Source organism: Polyodon spathula, chromosome 3 (genome assembly GCF_017654505.1).
Source record: "Polyodon spathula isolate WHYD16114869_AA chromosome 3, ASM1765450v1, whole genome shotgun sequence".
NCBI classification, from domain to species: domain Eukaryota; kingdom Metazoa; phylum Chordata; class Actinopteri; order Acipenseriformes; family Polyodontidae; genus Polyodon; species Polyodon spathula.
Window position 1 is genome coordinate 7664070 of NC_054536.1, and position 13203 is coordinate 7677272.

The 13203-nt window shown below is 38.2% G+C and overlaps 1 protein-coding gene across 1 annotated transcript; it reads left to right on the forward strand.

Moving 5' to 3' along the window:
- The first annotated feature begins 413 nt into the window (after window positions 1-413).
- Window positions 414-10875, forward strand: LOC121307661 (phenolphthiocerol/phthiocerol polyketide synthase subunit C-like). The gene is made up of 6 exons (XM_041239895.1): window positions 414-471; window positions 1759-1912; window positions 3089-3249; window positions 4407-4610; window positions 5004-5185; window positions 5284-10875. Exons 1-6 carry the CDS (start codon window positions 414-416, stop codon window positions 10873-10875), a joined length of 6351 nt encoding a protein of 2116 aa, XP_041095829.1.
- Window positions 10876-13203: the final 2328 nt, after the last annotated feature.

The following is a 13203-nucleotide window of genomic DNA, read 5'->3' on the forward strand; positions in this document are numbered from 1 at the left end:
ACCGGTACCGAGTTATCATACCAGCAATGTATATTAATGCATAATAAGATCTTAATTACAATATTTTGTTAGAATTTTGCTAGAATTATGATAGCATTTCTAGGAATAACCCACTGAATAGCATGCACATTCTTGTTATTTTCTACTCAGCTTGTGATTCCTGATTCCAAATACCAGTGATAAATGCTATAAAATTGCAATGTGTGTAGCTTTACACTGTTATCTTCAGATCCTTAAAGCTCATGAAATACAAGGCCACATTTAGACATTGTTGTCTTAAATGTTAAGAATGTTAATGTAATACAAGGATATATACATTATGGTTTTTTCTTTTTCTTTAAAAACAGAGAAACTGATTTTTCACACCTGTTTTTGCTTTGTGTTGTTTTAGCTGTGTTGGTGTAAAGTAAAGAATGGGAGACACAGATGAAAACATTGCTGTTGTGGGAATTGGATGCAATTTTCCAGGAGGTATCATTTCATTGGTTCAATCTTATTTGTTATTTGTTAACACTTCACTACAGTATATATACATAGCAATTACTTAATAAATATATGTGTACATAATTACAATGTTATTATGCATAGTTATAATGTACTTAAAGTGTACATTTTAAGCATGATACAGTATAACCATAGCTCTAACCCTAACTCAAAACCTAACCCTTTTCTGATACAATTCTATACTTATATCTATCGTTCAAAAAGATTTAAACGTTGAGTATTGTAACTACGCATAATAACATTGTAATTATGTGTAAGTACACATGTATTTGCTAAATAACTACTATGTAAATACACAATAGTTAGAGAAAGGTAAAGTGTTACCTTTTATTTTTAAACCAATTTGAAAGTCAATTACTTTTTCCAATAACTAAAACAATATAGATTAATGAAGGATTTAAACAAAAAAATAGATTAAACAACAGTTTTGTGTTTACTATAATCTATTAGAAAATCGATCAGAGCTTTTCTTTAACCTGATTGGTGAATACGAGAGCTTTAATCTCTGATAAAGGGCCTTGAATGCTATCTTTCAAATTATGTTTAATCACTGTTCCAAATTAATCTGCTTGGAAATTAATGACAAATCAATAAATCAGTTAAAGTTTTTAAATATTTAAAAACGTAACATTCTGTCTTTATAAAAAGCAAAGACGTTAACCCATACCCGTACAGTATCTATTTAAGCTAAACTAGCGATAATTCAAAAACATGAATTTTTATATTTTCTGAACAGACACCATTGAAGAGTGATTACTAACTGATCTTGGCTATGTGTGTAAGCAGTAGGAGCTGGATGAATACATGAAAGCAGAAACTACTGGTACTATTAGTGCTAATAATACTAGCAGTAGTACAGAACCATCTCACCACTCAACACTGCCTACAGCTGTTGAAAGACATGCTAGAACAACAGACTCAGAGCTCAACAGTCTTGAAGAAAAAAGAAACGACTAAAACTGTAGAACAAACCCAGTGGTGGGCCTTACCAGATGATAAAGCCCTCATTTCGGGTTCTATTACTTAAATATGTTTATATATTACAATTACTTTCTGCCTTAGGTGGGCTTTAAATGCATGTACTTCAAAGCCATTACAAACAAATGTTTTGGAGGGGTTGGGACATGAAATGTCAAAATGTATTCCTGCAGTGATTTCTACTTCCAAACACTGGTATCAAGTTGTCATGCCAGCAATGTATATTAATGCAAAATAAGATGTTACTTACACAGTAATATGTTGTTGTTGAAAAAGGTGAAGGAGTTGACAACTTTTGGAAGGTCCTTCTGGAGGGTAAAAACTGTGCAGTGGAGATACCTTCAGAAAGATTCAACAGCACATTGTGGTACGATCCAGATGACAGCAAGCCAGGGAAATCACGTACAGCGAAAGCAGCTCTCATTGATGGGTAAGAAGATTATTATAGACATACCTGTCTGAAAACTCCCATTGGAATATTTCAGAGCATTACCTAATGGTAGGTGGTGAAATATCATTTCCATGAGCACAGATTGACTGCCAATCCAAGCTGATTCGGGCACTCCTGCATTGTTCCTGAACCCCCATTGAGAGTCTACCCAAGATGAGGGATATGACTCAGTTTCCATGCAATACGAGTTTTTGACTGATATTGGCGGTCTTTCCCAGCAAGCCTTGTGGCTGTGGTTACATTAATTTGTTTACAAAACCGAAAGGATGTTGGCTATTGTTTTGGTTCTGAAAATCCTGACATATTGAGCTTTTTGTTAGTAAAAGAAACGACACAAGAATATTAAAGCACGAAGAAACCTGCTCACCCCGGAGCTGGATTAAATGGAGTGTCAATGGGGAGCAGAAGCTAGTGTAGCTCTCACTGTGGGGTTGTTGTTTAGGGGATAGACACGGGATCAGCTCGTCTTCCTCACTGAAGCCTTGCCTAGATCAGGAGACTGGATCAGCTCATCTTCCTCACCGAAGCCTTGCCTGGATCAGGAGACTGGATCAGCTCATCTTCCTCACCGAAGCCTTGCCTGGATCAGGAGACTGGATCAGCTCATCTTCCTCACTGAAGCCCTGCCTGGGTCATGAGACTGGATCAACTCATCTTCCTCACTGAAGCCCTGTCTGGACCAGGAGGCTGAGTGTTTAGTTGTCTTGCTGGTTGAAGAGAAAGAAACACACCGCATATTGAAGAGACCAGCCCTGCGATTCTTAGAAACTGCTGTAAGAAAAGAAAAAAAAAATGAACCGACCTCCTCGATGTTGAATTGACATTTCTCTCTCGTGACCTCACCTAGTCAAACACTGATCTGATCTACGAGCTCAACAGCTTTCAGTTAAAAATTGTAGGACTTATTCGCCATCCTGATCAAGTTGTATCTGCGGAAATAAACTTCAATATACGCCTTCTTCAAATACTGTAAAAAAGTATTTGAAGTGTCATTAGTAGAAGTAGAAGTGCTGCAGCTGTCAGCAATTTAAAATAAACATTGCTGCGTTAATTCAAAATAATACAGTATGTGCAACATTCCGGTGATGCAAATAAATGTGCCGAATACTCAGTGAAAATTGCTTTGAAATAATAATTTGTATTGTCATTCACCAGGTTCAATGAATTTGATCACAGGCTGTTTGGCATTCCTGAAGCAGAGGCAGATCGAATGGATCCGCAGCAAAAGCTTCTCCTGCAGTGCACCTATCGAGCTCTGGAGCATGCTGGGATGCCACTGGAAAAGGCCAGTGGAACCACAACAGGGGTTTTCATTGGTAGGTGATCCTAATCATGTTTACCATTTAGACTAAAACACAGTCAAAACAGCTGTGTTAGTTTAGGCAACAAGTGAGCATGTGTAAGGTTATTCATCCATGACTTCAAAAACCAATCAACAAATATTTTGTACACCGATGGAGGCACTAGCTGAAACGCTTGTCTACTTGACTAAAGGATCAATTTGATCAACCTATTGCATTGCTGGGATAAGCAACAACTACATTTTATTGGAGCATTTTACAGCAGCATGATAGAACGCCAGTTACAAACACCTTGAAAATGGAGGCTGTTCGTAAGTATAGTACAGTGTATAGTTAGAGTGTCTCGATGTTGCACTAAGTTTGCACAAACGGCTTTCTCAATTAAGGGTGCCATATTCTGGAATACGCTACCAGACTTCATGAAGAGCATATCAGACTATATGAGCTTTTTAACAGAACTGAAAAACTGGTTGAAACAGGACCAGCTCTGTGATCACTTCTAGTCCCCCTGTCTGTTTATTATCTTTTATTGTTTTTTATTGTTATTTTTAATAGTTTTTTATTGTTGTTTTAGTATTTAGTTGTATTTAATTGTTGTTTTATTAGTCCGGGAGGGACTGCTGAATTATATATATATATATATATATATATATATATATATATATATATATATATATATATATATATATATATTATGTATTTTACCGTTATCGTTGTTTTGTATGTTTTGGTTTATTTTTAGGACTATTGATGTGAATTAGCTTTGGCTAAATTGAATGTACAATGAATCGCATGTTCAGTCATGAATGCGTTTAATTGTACGTGGGCCCAACCAAATAAATAAATAAAAATAATAAGTCTGAATTGTCCATAACTCTGAAAATGATCTACGCTCTCAATCTGGAGAATAGTACAAAGATTCAGCACAGTAATACAACACTCACATTGTTATAGTTCTGAAGCCTTTAAAACAGGACTATAAATGGAAAGAGGGTAAATTTAAATTACCATTGAAATCATAACTGAAGCAAAAACACAGATTTAAACATCCAGGAAAACTTGGGTTAAGGTAGTGCATGCTTTTAAACAAAATGCTTTGGTTTGAAAAAAAAAATCTGTGCTTTCTTTAAATCTAAAATGCTCCCAGTAAAATAACTTTTTTGCTGTTACAGGTATTATGAACAGAGACTATGAAATGATTTTGAATAATTGTGCCAGTACAGCTGACCATTACAATGGCACTGGGACAGCGATAAGCATAGCTGCCAATAGGATTTCCTACTGTTTTAACTTTACCGGACCTTCGTTTGCAATTGACAGCGCGTGCTCTTCATCCCTGGTTGCTCTTCATTATGCCTGCCAAGCAATTAAGCAAGGTAACAAAATGTTTATTAAATAACTGAACATCAGGTCTGGAAAGTTTAATTTAAAAAAATTGCTTTGACAAAACCAAGCAGTCTGAAATAAAGTTACCTTACAAGTGGTGCCCAGTATAAAGGAACCATTTCACTACCACATTGCTTTAACCTCTGGGCATATCAATGAAACAGATTATTTTTCATAAACCCATTTTGCTATATATATCCTCCAATCCCACGACCAAGCCAGAGCCAATACACTCCCTTCAGAGACCCCAGCAAAGACCAGCTAACTTCATACTGCCAGGATGCAAATCTGTGCTGTATGACTCACCCTATGCACTCAAGGACCCCCCCCCCCAGCCTCCTCCGGTCTATATTTTAAGAAATATATTTGTCTTATTCTTTCAGGCGACTGTGATATGGCAGTCTGTGGTGGAGTCAGTTGCATCATAGAGCCAAGAGTTTTTGTCGCTCTCAGCAAAGCAAAAATGATATCTCCTGAAGGAACCAGCAAACCTTTCTCCAGCAAGGCTGATGGCTACGGAAGAGGAGAAGGCTGTGGCATTGTCTTGCTTAAGCCATTAGCAAAGGTAAGAGTCAACAACACACTGTGAATATGACAAGAGGATGGGTTTGAAAACCCTGATGAGTGTACCTATAAAATGAGTGTCATTCATTTTTTCAACAGGCACAGAAGGAGTTAGACCACGTCTGGGGAATCATAGCTAGCAGTAATGTAAATCAGGATGGCAGAGCAGTCACTCCAATCACCAAACCATCAATGGCCCAACAGGAAGAACTTCTGCTCAGGATTTACTCAACACGTGTTGACCCATCACATGTACAGTATGTAGAGGCTCATGGGACTGGAACAGCTGTAGGGGATCCGACAGAAGCAGGCAGCATCTCTAATGCCATTGCAAAAGCACGGCCTCCAGGCTCACCGGCTCTTCTGATAGGCTCTGTAAAAGGTAACATTGGTCACACTGAATCTGCAGCAGGGGTCGCAGGGTTGATCAAGGTCCTATTGATGATGCACCATGAAACAATTGCTCCGTCTTTACACTATTCTGAAGACAATTCCAGCATCGATGCTGAATCTCTCAGGCTTAAGGTTCCAACCACAGCAGAAAAGTGGGAAAAATCTGGACCACTTGGAAGAGCTGCAGGTGTTAATAACTTTGGTTTTGGGGGAACCAATGCACATGTTGTTGTCAGGCAATACAAACAATCACACGTTCTGAATTCAGAAATACAAAGGCCACTTGAAATAGTTGTGCTGTCTGCAGTCTCAGGAAAATCAATCCAAATGATGATGGAAGACACAGCCCAACAGATCAGCACAAATGATGCAATAAAGCTACATGATCTGGCTTATACCTCTGCATGCAGGAGAAGTCACACAAGACACAAATACAGAAAAGCTTTTCTAGCTCCATCTCTCAGTAAATTAAACCAACAACTTAAATCTGCAGCAAACATGACAGTTACTCAAGCAGAGTCAGGTGCACAATTCGTTTTTGTGTTCTGTGGAAATGGGGTCACCTACAATGGCATGTGCCGACAGCTATTAAAGGGGGAACACATATTCAGAGAAAAGGTGAAAGAAATACAAAGTGTTTTTCATAACTACACTTCCATCTGTCTCTTAGAGAAGCTAGAAAATGGTTCTGATGATGATTATTTAAAGCCAGACATTGTCCAGCCACTGCTTTTTACCATTCAGGTGGCAATTGCCAGCCTTTTAAAGCACTGGGGTATAAAGCCAGATGCTATAGTTGGGCATTCTGTGGGCGAGGTTGCTGCTGCACATTGCTCTGGATTACTGTCCCTTCATGATGCTGTTAAGGTCATTTATTTCCGCAGTACTTTGCAGTCCAAGGTTACTAGAGGGAAAATGCTTGTTGTTGGAAACATACCCGTGTCAGAAGTGGAACAGTTTCTTCCAGCTTATTCAGGGAAAGCTTGCATTGCTGCCTTCAACAGCCCCCAGTCATGCACCTTGTCAGGCGAGTCTGAAGCTATAGATGGTCTTCATCAGAAACTGTCAACATCATTCAGCTCCAAGAACCTATTCCTCCATGTTCTAGATGTCCCAGTTGCATACCACAGTCACATGATGGAGCCCATTTTGAACCCTATACAGGACAAGATAGGTCTCTTACAAAAAAGAGACATGGAAGCAGAGTTGTTTTCTACAGTAACAGGGCATTTAGCTACTGAAGGAGATTTTACCACAGGCCAGTACTGGGCCAAGAACATTGGAGAACCAGTTGCATTCGAACAGGCAGTGAAATCAGCAGCGGCTGGGAAGAAACATGTCGTTTTTGTAGAGATAGGTCCGAGAAGGGCCCTGCAAAGGAATATTATGGAAATTGTAGGGAATGGGGCTCCAGTGTTTCCATCTGTGCAGCCTGACAAAGACTATGAGACTCTGCTTACAGTTGTGTCAAAGGCATTTGAGTTTGGGTTGAAAGTAGATTGGGAACAATTCTACAAAGCACATGAGACTCTACCTACACCCTGCCCAAGGTATCAGTTTGATGTTATCAAAAAAGAGGTGTATTTTGAGTTGGTACGACAGGGCAATGACAGTGTAGCAAGTTCTATTCATCCAGTGCTGTGCAGTGCAGGTATTGACAGCAAGGAGATCAACTGCAACATATCAACAGAGGCAACACCATACATTTATGAACATAAAAACAATGGCGTTGTTATAGTCCCTGGTGCATTCTATGTTGAATTAGGCTTGGCATCTGTCATGGCTAGTGTGAGACCAAAACTACAGCTCAGCTCCATGCAACTCAGCATTAGTTTCCTTAGCCCTTGTATTGTGAGTCAGAATTTAACTGAGCTAAAGATAATGCTTGAGCAACACAAAAGTGAGACCACATTTAAAGTAAAGTCTCCAGTGGCAACCCATGCATCGGGTAACATCCAGCATGGCTGTGAAAACTTAGTTGAAGAAAAGAACTTATCACTGGAATTCATCTACAAAAGATGTGCATTAGTAGTGAAGTCTGAAGAAGTTTATGACCAGCTGTCTAGTGTAGGGTTCCAGTATGGGTCTGTGTTCAGACAGCTTGGTGATGTGCATTATGGGGAAGAGCTTCAGGAAGCTGTTACAAGGATTAATGTCCCAGAAGAAGTTATCGTACAGTTGCACGAGTACTGCATTCACCCTGTAGTTTTAGATTATTTCTTACAAATGACAGCTACTGTAGCAGCAAATGCTTTCAAATCCAGACCTGGGTTTCCTTCTGGTATTGGCAGTTTGATAGTATCTCAGCCCCTGCAGAAAGAAATGTTCATGTACTTGAGAACAAGCAAAGTGACTCCTGACTTCATTGAGGTATGTGGGGGGTTCACAGATAAAGAAGGCTCTATTTTAGTTGAACTTAAACATGTAAGGATTACATTTTTAGGAAGCAGTTCTTTGGTTAGAAAGGAATTCTTCTTTCATAATGAGTGGAAAGAAGATACTGAAATAGTAAACTCTACCATTGCACCCAAAGCATTAGTGTTTGCAGACCAGCTTGGTGTGGCCAAATATCTCAGAAACTACATGCACCCAGAGTCTACATATATTTATTACAAAGATTTAGAACAGTTGTCAACACTTGATATTACAGAATTGTTTACTGGGTTTACTTGGCCAGACTCTTACGACGACTATGATGAGGTTTTATTCTTGTGGGGATTTCAAAACCTCAGTGAGCTAAGTACAGAGAAAGTGTTGCTGAATATGGTAAACTGCTGTGAAGTTTATCGACAGGTTGTCAATGACTTGAAGGAAAAGAAATCCAAATGTCCCATCAGAACCATCACATACAGAACAACAGAGAAGGCAGTGGATCACATTAATCCAGGATTTGCACTGTGTGGAATGACCAGGGCATGTGCTGCAGAAATTTCAGATCTCTCCTTTCAATTGATTGATATTCATTCTGTAAGCAAGGAGGACATCGCAGCACTGGGCCAAGTGATTACCTCATACAAAACGTCAAAATACCCAGAGGTCATGATAAGCAAGGGTCAGATTTACACATCTTTCATTATACGCACACCTGTTAAAAGTTCAGGCAGTAGCCAAAAAAGGATGTTGAATTCCAGTTCTGAAAGTTTTGTTCTCCAAACAGTAGATCCATATAGAATGGCAGATCTACATGCAAACACTACCAGTGATCACAAAAAACACCTTAAGAAGCAAACTGTAGAGGTTCAGCTCAATAAGATATGTGTCCATTCATCTGATTACTTTCCTGTCAGCCTGTCCGATTTGAATTTTGGTCAAACCCTGTACTGGAGTAAACATGCAGCTGATGAACACAAACTTTTAGCTCTAGACTTCAGTGGTACAGTTACAGCAGTGGGGAGTGATGTGAAAAAGTTAAAGGTAGGAGATCCCATAGCTTCATGCTACCCAGTTGTTGCATCTTCTAAGGTCGTACTTCCTGAGGCAGTCTGTTATGACAGTAGAAAGCTTCCCTTCCTAATGGAAACTCCCTGTGTTTCCTACTTTGTACTGGCATGGGAAATACTATATCACGCATTACCCAAATTAAAACAACGGAGAAGGCTATGTGTCTTATCCTCTGAACCTGAGTCAAGCTTGCTGAAAGTTTTAGCACTCATAGCAAAAAAGTCAGGATGGGATGCTATATTTGGAACAGAATTCAGTGGTCTACTGCAGAATGTAAATAAGTGTGAGGCTTTAGTTCTTTTGCCTCCATTTGACACATCTTTAGTGGTAAAAGTCTGCCATGTTTCCAATGCCAAGCACATCGTTATAGTGTGTGATAGCCATCTGTTCCTCTCTGTTTCTCAAAGTCTGCTGAGAAATGAAAATGAAGATGTTCACATTCATATCCTTCAAATAGCCAATGTGTTTCAGAAAGCCAATCTCATGAAATACAAAAAAGGCATCTATAAATGGATGAAGTCGATGCATTTTGAAAATAAGTCCTTGACTCTAACAAGAAACATCTTCCAAAAACAAATAATGGGCAGCAGTGAGCACATCGATACCGAGGAGACTGAATCTTATTTCTTATCAAAGTGCATCTCCCTGGTTGTGCTAGATGATGCATCAAAGAACAGGGTTTCTGATATTCCTGTTCATGAGAATCAAAAACAGCTTTTCCAACAAAGCTCTGTTTATATAGTGACTGGAGGACTTTCAGGTCTTGGATTTGAGACAGTGAAGTTCATTGCTCAGCGGGGAGGCGGCTGCATTGTTATTCTTTCCAGAAGTGCTCCTTCCCCTGAGAGACAACAAGAGATTACAAACATGCAGAATCAGTTTGGGGTTACTATTATAAGTGTCCAGTGTGATGTTGCCATCCGCAAGGATGTTGAGAAGGCAATCGGTCTTATTGGTCAATCTTTTCCTGCTTGTCCAATTAAAGGAGTGTTTCACAGTGCTGTCGTCTTACACGATGGCTTAATCCACACTTTAAACAGATCCCACTTTGACAAAGTTCTGAGACCTAAGGTTGCAGGGGCCTTGAATCTTCACTACGCAACAAAGCATTGCCAACTGGACTATTTCATTTGTTACTCCTCCATCACTTCCTTTATTGGAAATTCAGCCCAAACAAACTACGCTGCAGCAAACTCATTTCTGGATGTCTTTTGCCATTACCGGAGGAACTGTGGACTTTCAGGACAGTCCATCAACTGGGGAGCTTTGAACCTGGGACTCCTGCTAAACAAGGTTAGTTTCCAACGCTTTCTTGAGGCTAAGGGAATGGTAATCATGGAGCTACCTGAGATTCATGAAGGGCTTGAAAGCTGCTTGTTGCAGGACAATCCACAGCAAACTGTGTGCAAATTCAGCTTCAAAAATTTAAATGGCCATGTCCTTTCCCAAAACACCTCTCTCAGAATGCGTTTCTATACTGTGGTTACAGAAGAACTCAAGAATACTGATGTAACTGACCCACAGTTATTACAGAGCACATCTCTCATCAGACCTGGTGATTATGTTAGGATGCTGCTTTGTGAAGTAAGCAACGCTGATCCAGATGAGTTGACAAATGACACATCTCTCTCTGCTTTTGGGATTGATTCAATGCTGGCAATGACCCTTCAAAATCGTATCTTTCAGGAAAGACATGTGAATGTACCACTTGTTAAATTACTTGATCCGAACACAACAGTGTGTGCTTTAGTGTCACTTCTCCAGGAAAACTGCCATGAAAGTCCTCAGTATGATGAACAGGACTTGTCAATGAGTATCACAGCGTACGAAAATAACACCCAAGTGACAAAGTTTTAGGAATTTTGTTTTTAAATATAAGATTAAAATGGTGCATTAATTGCATAACAGCATGTTGCCTTACAGCCTTAGATTTATAAGTATTATGATGTAATTGTATTTGATAAGAATATAATTCATGCCATTGCATTTGATGTGTATTGTAAAACAAATGTTGTATGTCTAAATAATAACACATTGTGTGCATGTCAGTAGTGGTCAATGTTTAATGTGCCAATATATTTAATTGATAAAATGACTATTAAGTTGTAATATTTTTAATATTAGTATTTCTTAGTACTAAATAATGATGTTTTATCAATATGAAATTCTACCTATGTGACTTATCTGGGAAGATGTTTCTTCTTTTAAAAAAGGCATACATTTTAACCTCATGGTTAATTTTCGTTAAAATCTATTTTTTGTTTATAATAATAATAATAATAATAATAATAATAATAATAATAATAATAATAATAATAATAAATGTCACCCGGCACTGCTGCTAAACAACCAGCAACCAGGTTAAATGCATAAATGTCAGTTTTATTTTATTACATGCAATATTGCATCACATACATGAACACAGCACACATGGAGTTACTTCAATGAATAATTGAGGAATGACTGTTGAATTTATTATTATAATAAATTCACTATTAATTTAAAGATAGGTGGAAAAAACATATTGTGTTAAATGTGCTAGTATTATGTTTTTCACAATTACATGAAATGTCAGATATTGCCTTAACAATTATACAGATTTAAGATCATATCTTTTTTTAGACATCCTAGATATAGTCAGCAAAAATATAGGTAATTAACTGAGTTCCGTGAAGCTGGCAACACTAAGCCCACAGAATGTATGTATCTACTACATTTTAGCATTTGTCACGTGCACTTAAATCCTCGAAGCAAAAGCATTTAAACTAGAAAGGAAGGGGGGAGAAATCAACAAAAAAACAGAAGGGAGACCGCATCAAAACAAGGACAAAAACTCAGGTAAGACAACCATTAAATGTATTTATCTAAATGCTAGAAGTATCAGAAACAAAATTTTAGAACTTGAAGCTACTGCACTAACAAGTAACTATGATGTGAGGTGTTACAGAAACTTGGTTGTCTGAGAGTGAATATAATATTTGTGGGTATACGCTGTATAGGAAAGACAGGCAGGACAGAAGAGGTGGAGGGGTAACGCTATACATAAGAAACAGCCCAGTTGTTAAACTTGGACAAAGAAAATAAAGTTGATTCAATATGGGTCAGAATAACGGACATAAATTCAAAGGGCATAATAATAGGAGCATGCTATAGACCGCCAGATTTAGATGGTGATCAAAATAATCTGTTCTACAATGACATTAGAAATGCGTGTAGCAAAGGAGAAGCCATACTAATGGGGGATTTCAACTTCCCCCATATAAAATGGGAAAACCTGAAGGGGAGCACAACAAACATAATTTGTCAAGGCACCGACTAGAGGGGAGGCATGCCTTGATTTAGTCTTTTCAAATAACGAAGATAGAATAACTAAAACAGAGGTCAGAGAACCACTGGAAAACTCAGACCACAACATGGTCTCATTTGAAGTGTTTTGTAAAACCCCAAAAGTAATGACTAAAGCTAAGGTTTACAATTTTAGAAAAGCAAACTTCTATGAAACAGAGACTAACAGAAGTAGATTGGAGTAAAATAGAGAAAACACCCACAGAAGAAGGATGGTTGTTCTTCAAAAATGTAGTACTAGAGGCGCAAAACAATTACATCCCTAAAGTAGACCAATCTAAATGTAAAACTAAATTGCCAAAATGGTTTAATAGATCAATTAAAAAAAATATTCAGCGAAAAAAGGCACTTTACAGAGCATTAAAAAAGGACCAAAAAGAAAGTACGCGAAAGAGTACACAGAACTGCAAACGCAAGTCAAAAAGGAAGTTAGAAAGGCCAACAGAGAAATAGAAATGAACATTGCTAAGGAGGCTAAAACCAATTCCAAAATGTTTTTCCAATATTACAACAGTAAGAGAACATTCAAAGAGGAGATTAAATGTCTAAGAGATACAAATGGCAAAATCATAGATGAAGAATAAAAAAATAGCAAATATATTAAATTATTACTTTTCACAAGTTTTTACAAAGGAGGATACGGACAACATGCCCCACATGTCATCCACTTCCTATCCAGTTTTAAATAACTTTAGCATAACCGAGGCATAAGTGTTAAAGGGACTAGGAGCTCTTAAAATAAACAAATCCCCTGGGCTGGATGAGATCCTCCCAATAGTACTCAAAGAAATGAAAGAAGTTATTTACAAACCGCTAACCAAGACCATGCAGCAGTCTCTT

What these genes read in the sequence shown, in the direction of transcription:
- LOC121307661 (XM_041239895.1), top strand. Translation starts at nt 414, where the DNA reads ATGGGAGACACAGATGAAAACATTGCTGTTGTGGGAATTGGATGCAAT. An exon ending in CACAACAGGGGTTTTCATTG is followed by an intron (nt 3,250 to 4,406) that starts GTAGGTGATCCT and finishes TTGCTGTTACAG; the next exon opens with GTATTATGAACAGAGACTAT. An exon ending in CTGCCAAGCAATTAAGCAAG is followed by an intron (nt 4,611 to 5,003) that starts GTAACAAAATGT and finishes TTATTCTTTCAG; the next exon opens with GCGACTGTGATATGGCAGTC.